The 25,862-nt window shown below is 29.1% G+C and overlaps 2 protein-coding genes across 2 annotated transcripts in view; both read right to left on the bottom strand.

The window, feature by feature from the left end:
* LOC129975992 (juvenile hormone acid O-methyltransferase-like) overlaps positions 1-4,601 on the bottom strand; it is a 48,741-nt gene extending 44,140 nt beyond the window's left edge. The window contains exon 1 of the mRNA XM_056089314.1: positions 4,536-4,601. The gene's annotated coding sequence lies outside the window, so the exon portion shown is untranslated. The remainder of the gene's footprint in view (positions 1-4,535) is intronic.
* A 3,524-nt stretch (positions 4,602-8,125) lies between these two features.
* Positions 8,126-24,284, bottom strand: LOC129976196 (juvenile hormone acid O-methyltransferase-like). Its single transcript, XM_056089643.1, has 5 exons — positions 24,184-24,284; positions 15,413-15,681; positions 14,436-14,646; positions 13,170-13,314; positions 8,126-8,412 (listed from the first exon to the last, which is right to left on the bottom strand). The coding sequence occupies exons 2-5, from the start codon at positions 15,670-15,672 to the stop codon at positions 8,252-8,254; spliced, it is 777 nt and encodes a 258-aa protein (XP_055945618.1). The 5' UTR covers positions 15,673-15,681; positions 24,184-24,284; the 3' UTR covers positions 8,126-8,251.
* Between the last annotated feature and the right edge of the window lie 1,578 nt (positions 24,285-25,862).

Consider the following 25,862-nt stretch of genomic DNA (forward strand, 5'->3'; position numbering starts at 1 on the left):
TTTAAGCTTAGATATATATACCTTGCATTAAAAAGCATTAAAAGCTTTGCAAAGTTCTGCATTGTTATTTTATTCGGAAGGTTTCCGCATACATTCAGAATCCATTTGAAGAAATAACATTAAAATTAATATTTTAATTATATTTTAGGATTATTATTGCATAAAAACTTCAATTTAAGCCATAAAACTTTTTAAACTATCATGGACTTTCTGTAAAGCTAAATTTTAAGCTAGAAGACTACGTTGAAAAGTCGATTTTTTATTTATTTATTTAGTTTTTTTGCGAAATTATGAAACTTTTTATTTAATATTCCTAATGTAAAACTTTAGAATTTTGTTTTTAAGTCTATTTTTTGGAAAGCTAAATTGATTTTTATATTTGCATTTACAAATGTTTTAATGTTATTTTACATCTTTAGATGGTACTTTCTCAAATTTCAATTTTTCATAGAATTTTCTTACAAAAGTCTCATTAAAAAATCTAATGAATATTTTTTTATTCAAATTTGGTATTATAATTTTCCAACATATTCTGCAGGTCCTGAACTAGAGAATAAATGATCTATTTATTTAATAATGTTTTATAGTTGTTTTAGTGTTCCACAATATAAAAAAAAAATGGAAAATTTCGTGCTATTTATAAATCGAACCTCAATACTTAAAGAATGGATAGAAATATAACTTATTTTTTAGATCAGGTGCTAGATAATATTTTTCCTATGCTATCTGCAAAAATTTTAAGCATATCATTTGATAAACTAAACTAGAATATTTTTGCTTTATACCTACCTCTTTTTAGTAAAAAATAAAGTGCCCTTTTATCCAATTTTTCAAAAAAACTTTTGACTTTTTCACTTCAATGGACATGCAAATATTCAAAAATATAATTATTTTGCGAGCGTTTTTCAAAAAACTTCATCCCGAAAGTAGTCAAATACATTAAGAAAAATTTAACAAAATTTCACGAAAACTCATTATATTTTAAAACAAAATTAAGAGGATACAACTGCAAAGAATGTTAAGATAATTTAAACACGTTTGTCTAGAGGGGGAAAAAAATTTTAATGAATTTTTGAAGTGAATAATATAGAATTTTCTTAATATTTGCACAACTGTCAACACAATAACGAGCAATAAAATTCAAAATTGTGAAACAAAAACAATTATTCTAATACATTCCCTAGAGAAAATGATATGTAAAATCTGCTTGCCAAGTTTGAAAGTTGTAATGCAGAAAGAATTTGAAAAATCAGGTCACGGGTATGGAATTTTTATGAAATTATCTATTTCGAGAAAAAATTATTCTAATACATTCCCTAGAGAAAATGATATGTAAAATCTGCTTGCCAAGTTTGAAAGTTGTAATGCAGAAAGAATTTGAAAAATCAGGTCACGGGTATGGAATTTTTATGAAATTATCTATTTCGAGAAAAAATGCATTTACAGTACAAAAACATATTTTTTAATGTAAAGTTGTGGATCATTTCAATTAAAATTCACTACATTTATACATTGTACTGTAGTAAAAGCTTATAAGCCAGTTAACAGCTACGCTACATGAGCAATTGCTTTTGTATTGTGGTCATGTTACTTAATCGACTGCGAACCACAAAGTCCCAGGTTCTATCCTCGCTCCTAACAATCCGCCACAGTGCCCTTTTCATTCTCCTCCGTTTGATTGTATTCTTTTTACTACTTTTATCTTTTTTAACCCGAGCAGCTTTATTGTAGGCAATAAAGGGACGCTTAGATTCGTCTACTCGCTCCTGAACAAAAACAATATACCCAACAACAGTTTTTTGGACATATTTAACTCTAAAATTAAATTTTTAAATCTACTAAAACCTTTGTTAAACTGTATGACTGCCATTTCATACCCAATTTCTGAGTTTGCAATTTCACAAGCCGTATTTTCGGAATGTATTTCCAAATGAGCCTGTGGCGAAATTGCGATGAGCGAGGATAGAACCTGGGACCTTGTGGTTCGCAGCCCAGTAACATGACCATAATACAAAAGCAATCGCCCGAGAGCGTAGCTGTTAACTGGCTTATAAGCTTTCACTACAAGCCCATTGAAACTTTTATTTTAATTCTGTATTCAGTGTGAATATTAACACCAACTTAAAAATCACAATCATAGAAATAATTTGATATATGCAAATTTTGATATTTTCATTATGATTTTTTGGCAACCTTTTGGATTTATCTTTGTATTTTATACTTCTGAAAGTGCATACTGATACTTGTACCAACTATCAGTGCCTTTTGTCCACTTGTTGGTTCAGATTTATGAGAGAAAAACGTATGAAAAAAGCTGCTTAACAAAGTTTTCCAATGAATTTAAGTTGATATTATTTGTATTGTTTACTTTGATTATCCCACAGTAGTTTCGAAGTTTTTCTACAAAATTATCTGTGAGCTTTCCCTTTCCATCCAAACGTTAATATTTAAAATTAAAAAGACAAATGTAGAAAGCTTAGAAAATAATTAATAGATTTAAAATAATTGTAATAAACAAAATTTTTAACAAATATTCATTTATAGGATTACAAATACTGAAAATGCCTTCCCAATTAGTTAAAAAGACAGAAGTAGGAAATATTATTATATATTAATTGTTAAATATTATATATATTATAATTATCAAAAATAAATTATAGATATAAATAATTGTATTAAGCCAAAAATGTAAACAAATATTTATTTATATTGCTGAAAATACCGAAAATTTCTTTCCCTAAGGCTCTAGTTTTCTTTCTAAGTGTCGTACAAACTAAATAAAAACAATTTTGGAAACTTGTAAGGAAAGTATGGTCTTTCTAGTAAAAAATTTCTAAACTTTGGCCGGAACTCGATTTTTAACATAAACGGATACCTTAATTATTAAAAAAAATGTAGTTTAAAGTTCTTCTGTGGGACAAAGTAAAATTTGTTCTTAAGAATTTCAGACCAAATGCGAACAGACGATACTGGTGATTCGCGATGTAGCAGAAACTATATACAAAATTTGCAGTTAAACAACAATTAAAATATAACCTGCAGTTTTATACAAAAAAAGTTAAAAAATCGATCAAGATTGTAGAATTTGTGAGGGAAAAATTACATAATAATATATTATGAAAATATAGTAATAAGAAAACTGCATCACCTGCAGAATTAGCGATAAAAAATTGCATTAAAATATATCATGAAAATATAATAAGAAACTATGTCACTTACTCTGTTTTTAATCAAGACATTAGGAATAATTTCATCCAAGTAGAAAAAGAAACACCACACGCCATTTCCAGGCGAAAATACAAGACTCGCTAAAGAAACATGCACGTGCCCAAAGACATCCCTAACTTCACCCCTCTTGATTTCCGCCCTCCCCTCTGTAGACTAGATGTTTATTTGGAAACAATTTATAGCTTGCGTTTTGGCGTGACCTTTGATAAGGAGGTTTTGACGCCTGTAGAAGAGGTTTACCATTCCTCGAAGAAAAGTTCTGCAGAAATAGCTATATATTCGTCAATGAGTGTGTATTTTTTGGAATGAACATTTTAGGAGAGGACAGGAAAGCTTACTTGATTTTCAGATATAATTTTTTACATTGTGCGTACGCGAAACGCCTTAATAAATAGATCGAACATGATTAGGCTAACAAATTCCACTTAATCCAAACTAGAACAATTAATTATTTTTAACTTATAATAAAGAATAGATGCCTTTGGTTGCTCTTATGAAAAATGGATAATTTATACTTTTGAATGTTTAATAACTTTTTTCGATTTTTTAATTATGAAATAAAATGCTAATTTAAATCAAATTTTAGCCCCACTTATAATCATCACCGAGGTTATTCTGGGCAGAACCTTATAAATCTGAACCGTGGTCAAAGAATGAGGATGACGTCTGAACCGGCAGTTTACACTCCAAGATTTTAGGCAATTGAAATCTTATAGATTTGGAATATAATATTGGCTGATTTAAATATTATAATTTACACATTTTTTTGGCGACTAAATAGTTTATCGGGGAAGTGGTGGTTTTTAATTTCAGTTCAATCTCTTGTGCATAAATTGATGAACATGATATTTTCAACAAAATATTTTGAAGTTCAAACTGTGATCGACATTAAAGTCGTAAAGTCATTTGAAGTAACTACTACTTGATTTTAATTACAAATTTAAATATTAGAAATTTTGTTATTCGATGCACGAGCTAAGCCCTTTAATGTAACCAAAGAATTAATTATTCAACTGCTTTTTCCAATCAAGCATTTTGGTTTTGTAAGTATACCTAAAGAAACCTTTAAAAGCTTAAGGTACACATATGATATTTTGTATTTTTATCTAAATTCAGATAAATTACAAAATGACTCTTTTTACCATTGTCTAAACTATAAAAAAAGTAACATCCAAAGTATATGTAGCTTTAAAAAAAGTAGAATTAAGCTTATGTTTTTGTCTGAAACCTTTCAAACATATATCCGCATATTTACAGAAAAATAACATTCAAACACTTTGAAGTAAAATTAAATATCAAGTACATACCTTTGTTTTAGAGTGCTCAACAGAAAGGAAGAATGGTAGTTGAGTCAGTGTCTACTTTGATGGCAGATGTTCAGCGATTTGAAACGAATTAATCTTTTCGGTAATCATTCTTTGATGATGCCATAGAGCTGATGGATGATGCAATGTTCGGCAATTCTGAGTTATTTTTTTGAATTCGTTCTGAGATTTATTTTCATAGCACAAGCTTTTTTTTAACAGTTGAGTTCCACGAGATTCTTAAAATTTTAGCTATCAAACATGATTCATCTATTTATTTTTTTATTATTCTTCATTGATATTTTATTCTTTTGTATTATCAATTGGGTAAATTGGGTATCAATTGGGTATTTTCATTTTTTTTTTTTGTACATTTTAGCATTTCAACGCAGTTATAACCTCGCGCTTTTCTAATTATTATAATAAATCTACTAGAAATATAACTTATCTACTTACCTTATATTTGTTATACATTTATTTTAACTTATTAAATACTGATTATCTATTGGCGATCAGCAGGTTCACTAGGAATTTTGTTTGTTTCAATTAAATCTCTTATGCGTAACTTAATGTTCCTTTAAGAAAATATTTTTAAATATAAAATTGTGACAGAAATTAAAATAAGAAACTGACATCTATTCTATTCATTGTGTAAATGGACTATTCTTATAGAATTAATTTTCAAGACATCCAAGTACTTAAAAATATAATTGTCCGATACATTAACTTTTAAGTTTCGCGGTGTTTTCTTATTTATTATGGAAACTATGTCAATTCCTTCATTCTGAGCTTTTAGCAATGAAAAAAATCATTCGATTAAATATTTCATGAAGCAATGAAAGCTGTTTGAATTTAAGCGCAATAAGTATTAATTTTTGTTCAAAATGTAACAAAAAAAATTTTTTTAAAGATAAAAAAATTTCTAAAACGTTTGCTCGCTTACTAAATTGGTATCATTAAAAAGAATTGCAGTTTAAATTGGTATTAAATAAAATTTTTGTGCTGTAATATTTGGAGTCATCACGAAAACAAGCTGAATACTCATTTAATTTTTAATTAATTAAAATTCTAATCAAAAATTGGAAAAAAAATTCTTGGAGGTGCACATTTTTAATCTCCAATTTATATATGTGCCAAATTTGGTAGCTTTAGGTCTACCGGTCTGTCCTGTAGAGCGCTAACACAAACACTTTCTCCTTTATTATCAGTAGATAATTATTATAATTAATTTTAAATTTCGAATAATCTGCAATCTAGCTTTATATTTAATAATTTCTTATATTACATGACGATATTGTTACTTAATGAGCATTTTACTCGTCATGTTTTCTGTATCTAATTGACAGTACGTTTTTAAATTTATCAATGCAAAGGCGCTAGAATATAGCTAAAAAATATTTTTTTATTAAAAGTCATTAAATAGTTTGCTCTATACTCATCTTTATAAATAATAAAATAAAGTGAATGTCGATTTATCAGCGTATCAGCAACGAAGCCTACAAAATGAAAGTATACAGAAATCGTAAAAAATTTGAACTTTGAAATTTTCATGAATTTATTGTTTTTCATTCATGAATTATAATCATCTATGAACAAGATAATTAGATAAAGTAAATTATCTGGACAAACGAAATTTGCTATGTGATTTTTACACAAAAGTTTGTATATTGTATTAAATTTTAGGAAAAAAAGTTCAGTGTCTTGTAAATCCATCTATTAATGTTTGTATATGTTAAAGCGATAACTCGGAAACAGTATGGTGTGGTGACTGCCACATAAATCGCTTTTGATTCATCCCCTTTATTTGTGCCCAACCATTTATTTAAATGGACGAGTCCCTTTCTACTATTGTTAGAGGTAGTAAAGGCTGAAATCGTCTAATTAGATGCATAGCTCAAATATTAAGCGTGATTCGAGATAGAAAATCTGTTAAACCAAATAGATAAGTTTTAGTTCATCATTATAATTATAGCAAAATGCCATATGCCAAAGCAGGCAAAACCATTCTTGGTATAAAACATTTGCATAGGTTAACTATGTGTACTTGGTGTGATATACAGTTGATGTACGTTGCAACAAATGGCCATATGAAGTGAGTGGTCTTATCAGTTACAACAACATTTCGTATGTTTTGCTGAGTATCGATGACGGTATGATGCGATTTTTGGGAAAAAACACGCCGATTTAATCTTCACAAAAACCATGCAGATATACGTTTAATTGTTGACTTATTTCGTCAAAAATAAAATTTGTAAATATATTTTTCCATATGCATGTGAATTCAATTATTTGATAGCGCAAAAAAACTGTTATCATGATATGTAATCTGTTAACATAATATGCAATATTGTTAACAGATGTTCGGTAAATATCATAATCTAAATCTTTTAATAGACATTTAGCAGACGATTCCTTTTCAGACATTTTATAACTTCTACTATTTTTATTTTGTTAAAATATTATTAAAAAGTAAAAGCAAACGATTTTTTCTTTGATAAACATATTTTGTTAATATTATTTCGTTTATTTTCTGTATAATAGCTGATGATCCATTGTAAACCTTCTGGAATCTGGCAATGTTTTGTAAGATACGCTGTTATGTTGAAAGAATAAACTAGCCGATGGAATTCTAAATTGCTTGGAGTATTATTTTAGTTTTAATAATTTAAGATGCTCTGCAAGCTATAGTTTGAAGCTTAAGAAAACGGGTAGTTTTCTAGAAAGCATGCAAAAACATAGATGCAATTTTTGATCAAACTTTAGACCCAAACAGCTAATGGGAATTGATCTAAATTGCATACTCGATTCTTTTCACTTTATATAGGAACTAATACGAAAAGCGTCATATTTTGTAGTAATATGAAACAAAATGGGAAGAGAATGTAATTATCTCGTGGTTATAATCTGAGTAGGTTAGTTTATTCTTATATTCTTCCCTATGCATAATATTCTAGTAAAAGTAAATGTCATTTTGAGTTTAAATTTTGAACATGAAATAAATAAGCCTTTCTAGATGCATCAAATAACAATATATTGCGTAAACGTTTTGAATATTATATATATATATGAAAATTTAAAGAAGATTCGAATCTTCCGTGTGAAATATCGTTGGTTTTAAAATGTTTTTTTTATTGATTCCTCTATCTTTATTTTGTTTTTTAAATTTACCCTTAACTATATAGCAGCTATAATGTGAATACGCGTGATTTAATGCAAGTCAAACAAGTGTATAATAATTAAATAATATGTAACTAAAGCAATAAAATGTATTGCTAAGAAATACATTGAAATTTTTTTTAAAAAAATTATACAATTTAGAGAAAAATTGTATGAAGTTAAATTCAAAATCATAAAAGAGCAATTTTTTAAAAAAAATTAAAATAAAAAATGGTTTTCCTTTAATAATATGCTCCAAAATTATTATTAATATTAAATTTTTGAGTAGTTTTTAATTTAAACTGTAATTTAAATTTTTAAAACATTTTTCTTAGTTACCACATACAACACAAATTGCTAAATTTGGTAATTCGAAGTCAAACAGTCTGTCCCATACAACATTTCGCACAATTTTTAGTCATTCATTTTACATAATGCAGATTACAGACAGCGTGTCAGGCTATAAACTTTATCATGTTTATATTTTATTTCAATAAAATTATAATAAAATACCAAAAATTAAAAAGAAACGCATAAAATACTCCATTTTCGGATCAGCATTTTCATTTCTTAAGCAATGCTCTGATCATAGTGTATTTGAAGTGCAGCATGCCATCTTCATTTCTCGGATGCATCTTCAAGAAGGTTGAAAAAGATTCTTCTACAAATTCGCGACGCAGATTTTTTGGGATTGATTCGATGAATGTCGAATCCCTGACTCCATCTGAAAACAACATTGAAATTGCGATAAAATGTATAAATAAATAATAATAATGAAAAAAGAAAATGAAATAAATTTTGTGACTTTCATTCCCAATGGCGGTTTGTACTTTGTACCTTGTCCTAATTTGAGCAGTAATATTTTTCAGAATAATGTAAATTCTACCTTTCTTAATTAATTTTGAATAATTTATATATTGATTAGTAAAAATAATAATGATATCAGGTAGGTTAGTAATATTAGCATATTTAAATAAAGAAATTACTAATTTTCATGTACTTATAAATTATCATGTAAATATCATGTCATAAAAAATCATGTACTTTAAAATTATTTTTTTGATTATTATTCTTGCATTCTTCAATCTTGTTAAAAAATTAATTAATTGTTGCTGTTTATTATTAAAAATGAAATTTAAAATAAATACGGTTATATGCATATTGCAGTTGTATTTATTTACGAAAGCAAGAAGAAGTTAAAACAATTTTTATTTATTAATAAATATGCTTTATTTTTTAAATTAAATTTATTTCTCAGGCACGGGAAAAAAAATTGCGTTGCACAAAGGCACCTTTTTTTTTTTTTTTTTTTTTTTTTTTTGGAATGAGCATTTAGGACAGTACCTTTCTAATTTCATAAATTATGAAGCGGAATAATTGTACTTTGTTACTATGCATGCGCAGTGAAAGAAATGAGTAATACTGTTTTACCAAGACTTTGTTTCACAAACTGTGTAATCAAACTGTGTCCGTTAGCAACAGAAAACGTGAATAGCAACAGAAAACGACATTTTTCAGAAGTTTTCTTTCTATAAAGAAATCATTCCCCCTTTTTTTTTTTTGCTGCATTTTTCTGGTTACTGAACGTTTTAAACATAATGCTATTATACTGTTGATGGATTTAAATATAAATTGCAAATTACTTTTTATATTTATAAACTCTGAAAAAAAACCCGAAGATACTTCAGCTTCGTAGTGCTAATATTAAAACAGTTTTTTTTGTCCCTTTCCAGGAATCAATGCTTGTGGTAACCAAAATATACCCTCACCGGATAAGAAAAATACGTTTTGAACTTATCAGAGTCAGACAGATTGAATTTAGAATATATGCTTTCTACTCTAAATTTGTAAATTTCTGTAAAATGTCGAGTGAAATCCATGAGAAGTGTGTTTATCACTCCAGGTGCAAGTGAACTCTAAAACTATATAAAACTCAAAGAGCAAGCCGACAAAGATTTAATACAAAGTTTTAACATCTAAAGTATAGAACCATTTGAAATTTTGAACCAAATCCACTAACGCATTGACTTCTTCAGGCATGTAAACAAGTTAATTCCATCTATGCATACATCATAGCTCAAAAACTAAAACTGCATTTCTGTGTTTAATTTTGGTTTCAGTTGGTAGAAAAAAGTGGCCAAAATGTATAAATAGCTTTCTATAATATATTACAAACCACAAAAGGCTCATGTGTGAGCCTGCTGTTAAAAATCTTGACACTTAAGAGTTCACGGCCTTGACCAAGGTCCACAGTTTTTATGTCAATCTTAGTATTTTTCATCCCACAGTTTTTATTGTTAATTGAGAAAATATAATACCGTTATTACAGAGAGTGCGAGAAAGTTTCGGAGAGACCACTTCCACTGGTTAATCGCGTATGTTTCAACTTACTGACAGTGTATCAGCCTTTACAGTGTTAAAATATTTCAGATAAAATAATCAAATTGGCCTTTTTAAATTAATATATTCCTTATGCATAGTATAGAATTTGTTTTTCAGATTTCTTATTTTTCAGTTATAATTTACTTTAAAAAAATAATAATAATTTTGTTATAATTTACTTAAAAAATAATACAATAGGAAGCAAAATATGAAATTTATGACATATAGAGTGTCTATCAAAGTCCTTTTACAACACATTGATTTGAGAACGGCGACAATTGTTGCTATAAACTTGGCGTATAGGTATAATAAAGTGACCATGCGCTTCACGATGAGATCGGTTACAACTAGGGATTGCAATACCGGTATACCGGGATACCGAATACCGGTATTTTGAGCTATTTGTACGATTTTGTAATACCGGTATTCACAAGTTTAAATACCGGTTTTTCGGTATTTACTAGAAATTTTTAAAATTGTCTCCACCAAATGTTCAGGAATCGCCAACATAGCAAAATAGTATACATTTTTGCTTTCATATCTCCCTAATGGACGAAATTAATGGCTTAATTAATTGCTTAAATCTAAATTAGCGAAACATGGATTATCCCTGAAAGAAAATATTGTATCCATAACGACTGATGCAGCAACAGTTATGAACAAAGTTAGAAAGTTGATTGGTGCAAATCAGCAATTGTGTTATGCTGATGGAATTCAATTAGGAGTAATAGATATCAAAAAATAAAGAACAGAAGAATCCAAATAATGTGGATATAGAAACTTCGGATTCCAACTTTGAAGAGAGTAAGAGTGAGAGTGAGTGATATTGACAATGAAAATAATGACAATCTCGTTGCTGAAGAAGATATTTCTAATGAGGATGAAATATTAACCCATCACGAATTGCTTCCTATAGTTTATAAAGTTCAAAAAATTGTTAAGATATTTAAACGTTCCCCTATAAAAAATGACATATTGCTAAAATATATACTAACTGAAAATAAAACAGAATATATGTTAATATTAGATTCTAAAACACGTTGAAACAGTTCACTCCTAATGATGGAACGATTTTTGAAACTGAGAAATCCAATTCAAAAAGCAATAATCGACTTCAACTAGTAAAAAAATTTTTCAGATAGTGGAATTCAACTCAATATCCAGAGCTGCATCAGCTCTACTTCCAATAAAACTGACTGTTGAGGCATTATGTCAGAGAGATTCTAATTTATTAACAGCTAATGCAACAATAAATTTTATGTTGCAGTCACTGAAAGAACAGTACACATCACTATCTGAAGAATTATATATTACATTGAAAAATGACACAGTTGAAAGGCATACCGAAACAGAAAATGTCTTATGGTATTTACTTAATTATAATGATTTTAAAAATGAAAATGAAAAAGAAGAAAAGAAAATAACCAATTCAAATCTGATTAAGTTTATAGTAAATTTTCTTAAATGTTTTTACCCACAAACCTATACACATTCAGAAGAATACGGTTAACTTATCGAAGATTATGATGACATCAATGTCGATAGTGAAAATGAATTGTCTCTTGAACAAAAATTAGAATTAGCGATAGATAAAAAAAATTTTCAAAGAACCAAACTACAGTACAGAAATCAGCTACTATATCAAAAACCACCCGACGACAAATCGATTTAGTTGAAGATGAGGGATATATTGGTAAATACTTGGAAAAAGTATATCGCGCATTGCTAACAGTACCACCAACTAGCGTAAATGCCGAAAGAGCGTTTTTGACAGCTGGTCATTTTTGCACAAAATTACTTTTCAGGCTTAATGATAGTACAATGGATGCATTATGTTTTTTTATTATCAAATTTCAAAAATTTTAATAGTACCACAGACTGAATAGTGATATTTACACTTTTTTTATGATTTAAATAAATAAGATGTTCCCTTACTTTTTTGCGACTCTTTATATACTGTTATATTTTATAACTTACAAATTATTTTTTGTAACATTTACACTCTCTAATGAAACTGGCAAATAAAACAAAGAAACACCTGTGTTTTCTTTATTTTTCTGAAATTTCTAATACCGGTATTAAAACCGGTATCCCGGTATTAAGATCTGAAAAATACCGAATACCGGTATTGAAATTTTGGTCCGGTATTGCAATCCCTAGTTACAACGCTATCTGGCACGAAACAATGGAGCCACAGTTCAACCTCTAAAACGGTACGAGGTACGAGAGAAAAGTCGATTGCAAAATTCTAGATTGCTTTCCATTTCCTGGAATTTGGATTTTGAGCGCAATAATGCTAACAAAGTGAGTAAAACGAGCGATTATTTTTGTCATAATTTCTAACATTCTTTATCAGAAAAGCTTTAGAAATAAATAAAAAACAATAAATTATCAGCAAATAGTTTTATTTTCGATAATCGGAATGCTATACTCGCTTCGGTTCGATATTTAGTATTCAAAAGATGATCTTTCTTCTTGCTATCACGCTTTGTTACATCACAGATGTCATAAGTTTGACTAAACAGATAGGCGTTTTGCAAAATTTATTCTTAGCATTACTGCGCTCAAGCATAGCACACTAAAGTACTAAATTATTCCATTAACAAAATAATTCCGTACTAAATCGAGATGCTTTATAACTTTGCAATTGATTTTTCTCACGTATCTCGTACCATTTTCAAATAAGTTTTATTCTTAGCATTACTGCGCTTTTTTCCGTAATAAATCGAGACGCTTTATAAACTTTGCAATTGATTTTTCTCACATATCGTTTACTTTTTAGAATCTTCATTGTTTACAGCTAGGACGCTGTAACTGATTTTGCGGCATATTGCATAATCACTCTACTGTAATCTAAACATCAAGTTTTGTTCGGCAATTTAAATTAATGTGGGGTGGACTCCCTGTGGATTAACCTATTAAAGTCAGAATGCTTCGAAATATTGTTGTAATGTTCTTTTCGATATTGCGCTGCATTCAGAATATCGAACAAAATTTTATCTGCACAATGTTGCCTGCATCTGCAATATCGAGCAGATGCAGGTCAGTATCGTGGAGTAATATGGCATGAAATATTTTAGAATATGAAAAAGTAATTACTTTTATATTCTCCATCCGATTTATAAACATACTCCGCTACTTGCTCTGTGCAGAAATGAACAGTGAATCCTATTTTTTCCAACACATTTTGATAATACGCAGCGTCGTATTTTCTCAGCTTCAACACCATTTGGGAATTGAGATTCTAGAAAAGTTACATAATAATTGTATTAAACAGTAAAGCAATGTGTATATAAAATAAATAAATACCCCAAAAATAGAGCATTGTGGCTATAGGCACTTTGAATAAAGGCCTACATGAACAGAATCATAATATCAGCTTTAAGTTGCAATTCCATAAAATAGAGCTCAAAACTCCTTTTGAGAAACCCAATATTAATTGTAGATATGCAATTAATTTTCGGTGTCTTGGTTATATTTCGCAGCATAAATAGTATTATTAATTAGTGGTACTACAAAATTTGTTTCGGATTGATTAATTAAATTTGCTGAAGATATGCTTTTCTAATAACTTCAAATGAGATATATATACTTGTCAATATGCAAAACATACTTGTTAATATATAGGGTGATTCATAAAGAAGTATACAGTTTCAATGCCCTATAAATCAAGAACAATGTAAGGTATTATATATAACCTGTAACAGAATTGTATGGTGTTATTTTAAGTTTTATTAGAGACAGTCGCAGGTTTTCTATGTATGACCCCTTAGAAGGGGCTGTACATTTTCTTTCTGGACACTGCAAGAAACAAATTTACTTCAGGGGAATTTAGCATGGGTTGCACAATGAATTTATGATTCTCTCTTCCCCCAAAAGGAAACAGTGTGCTTGTGTACCTTTCCATTGGCATGAAATGTTACTTCATCAATGAAAATTAAGTGATCAGCAAAATCATCATTTTCAAAATGAAGCTGTATATCGACACAAAAATCAAAGCGCTGTTGTTTGTCAAAGTCATTCAGATTTTGCAACACATGTACTTTGTATCGAATCATTTTCAGCTTATTTCTCAAAATTCACTTGACAATGGGCTGAGAAATCTGCATTTCACTACTCACCCTCTGCCTTGATTTTCCCGGGTTCATTGAATGGCGGTGCAGACTCTATCGGCAACTTATTATCTGTTGTATTCTCAAGCAAACAATACATACAAGTACAATGCAGTATTTTTTGAGGAAACACTCGTACCTATTCTTTTTTAACCCCATTCTCTACAACCCGGAATTTTCACAAATTCGGCCACCCTTCGATCCTGAGTTTTCGGGACTTTACTTCATTTCAATTTCTTAAGACAAACAGTACCTGAAAGTACTTGGACCATTTGGATTTCTTGCTCATTTCCAGATAAACGTCGTCACTTTCCGACCTCAGAGCAAAAAATATAGCCGCTTCACCACCAGGTTGGAGTAGATGAAACATATTCATGAAAGCCCGCTCCTGTTCTTCAATAAAAGTGATGCAATGGGTGCAGACGATTTTTGAGAAATGGCTTCCCCACCTTTGCAAGTGATCCCTGAAATGTACATTAAAAAAGAAATTACGATTATGAATTTGCGTCTTAACAAATCTGTGCAGCCTTTCCAATAGGATAATCGAAAATAACTAGCAGTCTATTTAGATGTATGTACCTTTACTTAAAATTTATTCCTTCAACTATTATTAAACTTCCAAAGATGACAGAATTTATGTAAGCCAGTACAAAAAAAAAAAAATCGCAAAAAGACTTTTTTTTTATCTGTGCCAAAATTCTAATAATCGAAACTTTAAAAGAAATCGGTAAGGTCATTCATAAGAGATTCTCACCAGGCATTCTAAAATCGAGTAAATCATCAAAAAACACGGCAAAAATCATATTGTATGGCTAGAAGATTATGAGGATTACTACATTTGGCGAGGAATCACCGAAGAAATTTTTACTTTGGCGACCGCACCTTGCTTTTGACGTCAAACCAAACAGTATAAAATGGGATTTGGTTTTCTCTGACGTTTGATCACGCACGCGACTTGCAACTTAAGTTAGACGGAAAAAAACTCATTTTAACTCAGAATTCTCAGAATGTATGTATGAATTCGAATTCAATAAGGTACAATATTATTACCACCTCAACCTCCATAAACCGCCAAATTATGTAAAAAAAAAAGCTAAAAGAGCCAAACTAAGTGCAACCATATACACTTTCACTTTAGGTTTCTATTTGGCTTAATTCTTGGCGTCGTCTTAATAACGGTCGCCGTGGAAATCAAAATACACCAAACTGATTATTTAAAAAGATACTCACATCATTGTGACATCTGCTCGTCGATATTCCACCTTCTTATGCTTGTGGAGGATTTTTGATCTTTGAATACAATATGGATCAATATCGATGGCTATTATTTTACCAACTCGTGGGAAAAGATTCAAAATACATTTGGTGGACATGTCTCCTTCCCCACAGCCGACGTCCATGACCAGCTCTCCGGAGAGATCGCCCCACTGGAGAGAAGACAAGAATTCCTTTGTTTCCGCGTTGGTGAACTCGCACCACAGAGGATTCATCTGTCTGTCCTGTGAAAGAAAATATCTATTTTACTGTGAAAGAGCGAAATTAGAGAATGTCGACTTTCACCGGCGAATGTCAAATATCAACACATACCAAATATATCGATGACGATTTTGATTATAATCACGTACATTCGAATTATCGCTGATGTTTGTCGACAAGCACAGATATGCTTTGGTGGAGATCAAAAAGAGACAACAAAGACAGTCACAAATAATGATATATACTGTTTTTTGTTATGATATAAACATTCTCAAGATGACCTTTCAAAAGAATCTAACATATCAAATTTGGAATTGGATAGGAGAATATGGTTACATTGCAGAAAATTGATTCCGATTTGAAAATTCCGTAATTCTTCACTATTAAGCAAGTTTTTCAGTTAAAGAAATTCGCATCATCTTACAACACAAAAGCAATTTTTTTTAGTGTTTATAGTTTTTTTTTTTTTTTTTTTTTTACGAAAATTAAATTCAGCTCATCGCATTCATTTTATTTTACAGCAGTCCCAAACGATAAATTGGCTTTTTCAAAACGCTATTAGCGGTCTTTGATGACTAATAGGTATTTTCGATTAATTAAAATAAATACTGCGATAATTTGAATATATTTATATTCAAACTGGCAATGCGTTTTTATTTTTTGTTAATCGTCCTCCTAAGGATAAGATATCCAGTTTTAGTAAGTATTTATAATTCACATGATTCATTACTTTTATGTGAGATATTACCGTTGATTATTCGTAAACAAATTCTAACGAGCTCAATGTTTTTAAAAATCTTTTTTTAAAAACGTAGCTCGCGATGTTTTGTAACGTTGCCATATTGTTTTATCCGTTTGTCTCAATTTCTATTAGGGACTCCTTTCTGATTAAGTTAGAATAATTACTATATTTTTATTAATATTTAATCCATTTTTCTTTCAGAATACATAATTATAATCTGAGTATTACTACCTATCCTAATGGTGTTACTAACTAAATCCTAATTATTTCTGTATTCAAATACTAATTAAATACTAATTATTCTTGAAATCAAATCCTAATTATTTCAGCAATCAAATACTATTTAAATATTATTTTTGTAATCAAATACTAATTGAATCCTAATTATTTGTAATCAAATACTAACTGAATGCTAATTATTTCTATAATCAAAATCCGTTTTTCTGAACTAATACAAAACCTACAACTAAGATTAAAATGCCATGGGAGTTTCAGTTCAGTTCAGTTATAGTAAAGCCCCGTTTAAAACAACATTAGGGCTATTTTGAGACGGACCTCGTAATTTTGAACCTCGGTCAGGTGACGAGGACGACACCTGAGCTGGCACCCCTTCTCCACACCACGCCACACCAGCGGGAGAACGTTTGGTCATGACGAATTTAACGTGCAACAGAACCCCTTACACGACGGTTCTTCGGTGGAATCGGGACACGAACCTGAAACCCTCCGGTTCCGAAGCCGAGACCTTACCACCAGGCCACCGCGGCCCTATGCTATGGGAGGAGGGAAGATTGAATGCAGAAGCGGATCTAGGCATCCGGTGGTCTCGGATATCAAATATTATGAGGGTGTTTTTTTTAAATAATTGACCAATTTTGTTTCGTTTATCATCAAATTTTTACTTCCTCGTATACGAAATATAGAGGAAGTTTTATAATCGACCACAATTTCGCAGTCGAGAATTTGTTGAATCTCCATGTTCCATGCTTCCCTAAGCTCGGAAAACACATTTTTGGCTCTATGTCAGTCAGCTTGTCTGTGAACCAAAAACACTTTGAGATGGATAGGCGAAATTTGGTGTAAGAAATATTAAAACTCTTAATTCCAATCAAATTAAAACGAAACTCTTTCAAAGGATGTCTGGCTGTCCAAATGCAAGTGAACTCAACAACTACAAAATACAAAGAGCTAGGTAAATAGAATTTGACATAGAGGTTTAGTATTTAAAAATACTTATCAAAATTTGAACTAAATCCTTTCAAACGGTTGCACATCAGTTGCTCTGTACTTTCAAATAAACTAAAAAAAAATGAATTTGGTATCTTATCTTGTGACTACAACAGTAGTTGTGTAAAATTTTGGTGTCAATCGGCCGATATAAAGGTGTCCAAAATACGTATTCAGTAAAAATGCTAGATTGACGCCAAAAATCTATATTTCATAATTACCCTTCACCAATGCCATGCAATGTATTCGCGAACTTACCGAAGGCCCACAGTTTACAGTAGAGAAAGGATATATGACCTTTACTGGGGAGTATGCAAGAAAGTTGTACTCCATCTGGTTAATTTCAACTGAAATAAATCACTACAAAGATAATAATTTTTTATTGAATTTATGGAATCATTAATATTTTATTTACTTATTTTTAATACTTATATCAAGGAAATAATGACTAAAATAATAATTTTTCGAAAAATTAAGTATAATTATTTATTTATTGATTTCAATATTTACGACCTAAAACATTTATATTTTTTATGAAAGATAACTAGGAAATAATAATTGTTAAACAGATATATTATTAAAAATTATTATTTTACAGGACCTATTAAATGAAATACGATATAAGCAGTTAAATGAATAATTAAAATTCTAATATATTAACTTTTAAACCTTAGTCTATTCGATCGAATTATTATACCTCAATTTATTTTATTTTATTAAAAACTCAAAAACACATTTTAATCAAAAGATTTTGTAATTCGTAGGAATTGTAGTTTTTAAAAAATTTTATTTGTGAATTAGGCTAATAACATTTAACAATTTTTAATCAGCATTAATGCGGACTCCATTAAATCAGCAAACTTAAACAACTGCCTAATCTGCTTGTTGAAATTTCACCACTAGGCAGAAGATTCGAATGGGTTTAAGGTTTATACAGATAAAAATTATCTAAGTTAATGAATATATCAATGTCAGATTTTTTTTTATTACTGTGATACATTGTGATTACATACGAAAATGATCTTGGTTAATAAAGGATTAAAAACACTCTTCACAGAGAAAAATATTAGAGTTTTGGAAACGTTTCAAATCAATGTAATGCAAGTCTGTCTGTTATTGAATGTTCAATGAATTAGCGAAAATTGGAATACAAAAACTGTTTCTTTTCATTTATTCCAAAAGGAGTTTTATAGTTTAAAAACTTGGATCTATAAATGCAAAAGAAAAATTTCCTAAGCCTTGCATTATTAAAAAAAAATCCCGATATTTTTACGAGAATGATTACACATGCGATTCGAAATCTAAATGGAGTAATTCGCCTTCTAAAATAATCGATATTTACTGTTTCTAAGAATTGAAACAAAGAAATTCGATATTCTAATTCAAAATATCATAGTGAAAAGCTTGAATAAACTGCTTTTATTTTTAAAATTTACTCCTAATTATTTGGCAACGATAACATGTACTCAATGTATTTAATTTAATATCGGTACAAAGGCCATGACTGAAATATATTGTAAAGTATTTTTATAAAATAAGATTAAAAATATCTTTAATAATGAATTAAAATTCCAACTAAAATTATTTCGAAATAAAACATTCATCATTGAAAATTTCATTTTTTAAAAATTATGTAATGATATAAAAATGATTTTTGTGCAAACTGTGTTCCAAAGTTATTGAGTGAAAACGTTAAAATTCCGTTGCATATAAAATTTTAATAAAAATATTGTAAAAGCCATTTTTTACTGATCATGAATTATTTTTATTGCATGCATGGGACATGGTGTAAGTTTCAAATAATAAGCTAGCCTATAAACATTGTCAGATTAATAAAAACTAAAAAAAATATACTAGCATCAAATTTATTGTCAAATAAAATGAAGAACTCAGTCGTTAATTAGCTACAGAGGAACAGTAGATTCTTATTTTTTAATAAGTATCCACCATCCTCGTCATCTGACTGCGAGTAAAATTAAAAGCTCAGTAGAGCCCTAGTATTGCTCCAAAATGAGACATTAATATAACTAAACTAATTGAATTCCATTTTATAAGAACAGATCATTTCGTTGAAGAAAGAAACAGACATCTTAAGATATCCAATAGTTCAATGGAAAGACATATTTTATAACAATAAAATCAATAAAAAGTTTCAGAAGTCAAAATAAATTTCTAGAAAAATTTATTCAGAATCAATTAAATTCTTATAAACGAGAAAATAAGTTTAATCAGAACAATTTTTAAAACAATTCAGTATATAATTTAATGACTATTTTCTAAAAATAGAAGTTGTTTTCATTATTTTCCATTTCTTCCTCTTTAATTTAGAACTAAATAATATAAAAATTATAAACTCCTTAAATTATATATATTTTTTCAAATACATTAACTGGTGAAGCTATTTATATGGAATTAATATTTAATTAATTAAACTATTAAATTACATTTAAAAACTGAAAAGATTAAAATATCATATTATCATAGCGAACTTAAAAGAACAAAATTTTAACACATTAGGAAGAATGAGAAAGATCAATTACTGAACTCCATCTTAGTGAAAATGAAAAAAAAAAAAAAAAAATTCTTGTTAAATGTTGCATTTATGGTTAATAAAAGCATTTAGTATGTGATAACACTCTGGGTGAATATTTCGAAAAACGTTCGAAAATAAGTTTTATTTTAGTATATTTGCATAAAAAAGAATAAAAAAACATCGATGAAACCAAAATATACCAGTTAAGCGGCAAAAGTTTTTTTTAAAAATTGGGAAAAAAAATGACTTTTTTGTGGATAAAAAGAGATTGTAAAAAGCAAAAATCGTCTAGTTTTTAGAGGTTGATCAAATGATATGCTTAAAATTTTGCCGATAGCTGAAGAAATATATTATCTAGTTCCTCAAATAAAAAAAAAAAATAAGCTGTATTTCGATGCATTCTTTAAATATTGGGGTTCGACTGATTAAAAAAAACGAAATTTTTAATTTTCCCATTATAAAACAATAAAAAAACTATAAAATATTTCTAAATGAATAGATTACATATTCCTTACTTCAAGAACTGCAGAAAATATTGAGAAATTATTATACTAAATATGAACAAAAAATGTGCATTAGATTTTAATTTATAAGGATTTTCGTAAGAAAATTCTAAACCTGAAATTAAGATATTACAGAATTAAGTTTTCATAAGAGCTAAGACGCTTTATTGTTAAAAGAAAATATACTACAAAAATTTGGAACATTTTTTTCATTGAATTAATCTACAAAAATATTTCAGTAATTATTATCCCAATCATTACGAAGATTAAAAAAAAAAATGAAAATAACGCTAATGGAAAATTTTATATTGACTAATAAACAGATTAAACAAGCCTTCAATTACTTTTCAAGAAAGTATGTTGTAAAATTAGATAAGAATGCTTAATTTAAAAAAAAAACAATTAGATACTAGCTTTAAATATCAATAAAACGGAAGTATTTCTTTCAAAATTTTATCAAATTTATGTTTTTATTTTTTTTATGAACTTGATGAGTTTATTATTAATTATTTATAGCAAAATACTTTACAAACACCAAACGATATAAAAAAATTTACCTTTTTGAGTATAAAATCTTCTGAAATTCAAACCGTCCCTAAATCAGATCTACAGTCTCAGCAAAGAATTCACTAAAACCTCAAACGGTATTGATTTTATGAAAACACTCCAAAAATTGCTCGGTAATTTGAACTTAAACGAAAACCAGACATTCTAGACTGAATAATCAGAGAAAATATCATATTAATTGGTTTATTATATCCGCATCATCACAGCACGGTTTCTTTTCTGTGGTAGGTACATATCTTTAAAAAAAGACATTTATTCCCGGCTCTTTAGATTTATTAGCTTTTTCTCAGAATAATTGAATAACAATTGGCTGCATTTTCGGCGAATAATGATATGATCTTTTGAGTAATACATCAAATTCGAGTCACGTTGTGTTTTCGCCTTGTCGCACATTAAACAATAAGATTAGATAGATTTTTATACATCAAATGCTGTTTAAATTATTTGTTTACATAGCAGGGATATTTGTTTTATTAATCATGAGTAAGACCAAAAGTTCGTGAAAAATAAGTTAAGTAGTTAACGAAAATAAATATTTATATGAAATACGTTTTTTTCTGTAAAGTATTTGGACATTTCTCAGTGTGTTTTCTGGCAGTCCTCTGTTTCATATTCCAACAAATTTTTCAGTTAATCAATATATTAATGACTTCTTACATATAAATAAAAAAATTTTATAATATTAATAAATTCGCGCCAAAGATTAATATTTCGTAACTATTGTACAACCTTTCCATGCAAGGTGTTCTTTGAGATAACACCTTTATTAGAAAGTATGCAAGAATGTTTTAGGGGGACCACTTCCATTAGTTTGAATTATGACTTCTGTAAACACAATGACTTTGCAATGACTTAAATAAATGAAATTTGCTATTTGATCTTGTGATTACAACTATGTCAAATTTGGATTTCAATCGGTCGGAAAAAAGGAAGGTATCCAAAAATGTATATTCGATTTTTGGATATTATTCACAGGAAAAGAAAAATCACTAACAATCGCTCGATGGATTAGGCAAAAATGCTAGTTTCTCGCCAAAAATGTATATTTCATAACTATTGTCCGCCAATGCCATGCAAGCCTTACCACCCAAGGTCCACAATTTTATGCAGGGGGAGGGGGTGAGGATAACATAACGTCACAGCCGCTGGCTAACATTAAGCTATTTATTATTTTGTTTTGAAATATTGCTAGCTTAAAGTGGTTCTAAATTTGTGAAAAAAATGTGTATTCTCACACTGTTGATTGAAAGTATTTTAAATTTTAAAAATCTACGATCTCTAAGAGCTTTTATTTGTATGCAATTGGCTGAATCCTCAATTTTACGCCCTTTGGTACTGATGACTGGGCAATTGTTCTAACTGCCTCATTCTATTTAACCCTTTAAAAGGCCATTTTTTTCTAGTCATATTATGTTAAAATATTTTTAGATTTGAAATTAGAATATGAAAAGGGATTCATTTAGCTTATTAGATAAATTTAATCTGATTAATTAATTTATTTGGTTAATTAATAATTAAGTAACAAATCAAGACACGTCATTTTGTCTGACATAAAGAACTGAAGCATCTAAGTTTCTGACTTACTAAAAAAATGTGTCAGAACTTATGCCAACCAACATAATTTCATACAAAGGTTGATAAATTTGGTGGGAAGCATACTTCCCACGGAAAGAAAGGGTTAAGTAACTCGATAAAATATAAATTCAGTTTTAAATTGAAAAAAAAAAATAAGAACCTGATAGCAATCCAAATGCTTATAGTCATACATTGTGCATATATGTTGCTAAATTACCAAACATGTTATATCTAAGATACTCCGCCAATCCATACCTGATATATATACGGATAATTTACAAATAATAGGGCAAAAGCCCGCACAGACAAAATATATCTACCAGGTTTTGCAGAGACTTTCAAGTTCTCGTATTATCTATCAATATCAATAAAATATATAACACAGTTTTCAGAATAAATGAAAACTTAGACAGTATGAAATCTGCCTATATAATAGACATAAAACGATTGAAACTCAAGTAATAAAAAGATTTAAAGACTGTGGAAATATAAAATGAGAAATAATACACATAATAAGGTTACAAATTAATAAAAAAAGTAAACGTAAAATGAGCCATACAATAAAAGTAAATAATAAATGAATTATACAATAATAAGATAATGATAAATAAAAAAAAATATTAAAATTCAATTAATGACATCAATAAGTAACTTATTTAGATTAAACTATGGCATACTTGACAGTGTATAAATATATTCAAAATCTCAAATTAATCCTTTATACTCAGATATCTGCTCTCAGATACTATTTAAGACGTTGCATTTATTTTGATGTTTTTTTTATTTATTTTTTAAATTTTGGTTATTAAAAATACCAACAGAGAGGTAAGAAGATGTAGATTAATTTTGGGAAAAATTCAACTTGTTGTTTTTTATGGCACTTGCCACGGACAAACCCGCTGTTCAAAGACAGCCGATTTAAGCCTAAGGGGGAGTGCCTCCTGTTTTTATCGTAGAGCCAACTTTGGCCAAGAGTACGACTTGACTACTCACGCATCATTCATTCGCTTGCACAACCCCTTTTTACAGGAGGGCACATTCACACATCTCACAGATAGAATAGGAAGAACAACCATGCCCAAACCGGGATTCGAACCCGGGACGCCCAGATCACGGGGAAGATGCGCTACCCCTATGCCAGGACGCCGGCAAAATTCAACTTAAAACAATTATATATATTTAATTTTCGGAGCAATAAACAAGTCATTCAATTAGATGAATATAATGCATCGAATTACTTTACGGAATGCAAATGGTTAATATTCAGCCAAGTGTTATTTTCAATAAAGTTTCAAGTCTATTTTGTACAATATATTTGTCCTTTATGCTGTGTTAGTTCAATAATTCCTGTTATTCTATAACTGAAAAGAATTTTTACCGTATCAGTCAGTTTGCTCAACGCTTCCTTTATCTGTACTGCAATCAAAATCTGACGAGTTTCCAACAAAATAATTTTGCAATGCCGTGAAATACCATGATTAGTTGTTGTTTGTTTCTTATGGCACTTGCCACGGACAAGCCCGCTGTTACGAAGATAGCGATTTTAAGCCGGTAGCGGAGCGTCTCTTGTTTTTAGTAAACACATCAAGCGCCACGTCTATACTGGTATCTTTTCTAGTATCTGGTATCTTTTTTCTGGTCTATACTGGTATCTTATTTTTTTTGTATATGCTACTTATCAGAAATCTATCTAAAACTACGATAAGATCACATGCATTTAAATGCATTATTTTATAATCTTCAGATTAAAATTTATTAAGAGAATATAATTTTTTAAATATATATCGTCAGTCAACAATGACTAAAGTCCCAAAATTATATATTTTCTTTTATTGAACATTTATGAATCCCCCATGCACCACAAAGTATCACACGGGGCTTACAGAAGTAAGTATGTAACACATTACAAAAAGAAAAATAAGAAAATTTAACAGTTATGAAGGATTACATATGTCAACAATAAATTTACAGAAATTTTCAAAAGTACTTCTAGTGGAAATTGTCAGTCAAAAGTGACCGATGGAGCTTAAACGAAAAGTGCAAAGTCAATCACCGATGACGGATCTGACAATATGCTGAAATTTGAATTTTATATAAAAGTCTGCTTTTTGAATTCACTGAAAGCAACTTGAAGGAATAAAAAGAATACTTCCATCTAGTTTCCATTGTCGCATTATTAATTTTTCTTTTAAATCTATGATTTAAGAATGTTTAGATGAAAATCTATTTTTCATTTTTACTTGCTTATATGCTTTACAGAATCTTTCCTTTTTATTTTCTTTACAGAATCTATATGCTCATTACCCATTATATCCACCCAGAAGTATTGTAAATAAGAATTATGCTTCGAGATTACTAAAATGAGTAACGAACAATCGTTGACTTAAAATTGATATTCAAAGCGTCAAATTTATTTTGGCTTCCTTTCCATCTAGCCCGCGATATCCAGTTATTTTTTTAATATGCTGACAATTAGACATCTTTGCAAAGTTGCGATATGATTACTTGCACTTAGGTATATTATAGTAGATTTTGTGATCTCTAGATTAAAAGTTAGCAAGATAATATAATTTTTAAACGTATATCGTCAATAATGATTAACGCAACCTGAACGAAAATTTTAGTGCCAGTCATTTGTGACTGATGCGACGACTTGAACTCATTGGTGACTTAAGCCGTACGAACTGAAAATTTAAATTGAATGTCAATCACCAGTAATTGACACCGAGTTTAACGTACTAATAATGAAAGGAAGGCGAAGTAAACAACTGATATTAATTTCAGAAATATAATAACTGTTAAAATTAAAATACGGAATGATAGTTAAGAATAAAAGCAATCAAACGAATCATTCAAGAAGTATGCATTTTATGCAAAATCCCTATTTACAATACGCCAAAATCATTGAACGAAGTGCTCGAATAATCTCTGTACAAGCTATATGATGCATCAAAATAAAAAGTTCGAATCATGTTGAGGTATTGCATATTAGTAAAAAAAGCCAAGAAATCGTGACTATAATTAGAGCAAATAATTTATACCTCCATTTTGAATATT

The sequence above is a fragment of the Argiope bruennichi genome, chromosome 7 (assembly GCF_947563725.1).
Source record: "Argiope bruennichi chromosome 7, qqArgBrue1.1, whole genome shotgun sequence".
NCBI classification, from domain to species: Eukaryota; Metazoa; Arthropoda; class Arachnida; order Araneae; family Araneidae; genus Argiope; species Argiope bruennichi.

Bases quoted from the DNA above. Each gene is read 5' to 3' on its own strand.
- LOC129976196 (XM_056089643.1), bottom strand. From the start codon at position 15,672: ATGAATCCTCTGTGGTGCGAGTTCACCAACGCGGAAACAAAGGAATTC. The intron at 14,647-15,412 runs GTGAGTATCTTT...TGTACATTTCAG, and splicing joins CGAGCAGATGTCACAATGAT to GGATCACTTGCAAAGGTGGG. The intron at 8,413-13,169 runs GTAATTACTTTT...TGTTGTTTTCAG, and splicing joins ATCGGATGGAGAATATAAAA to ATGGAGTCAGGGATTCGACA.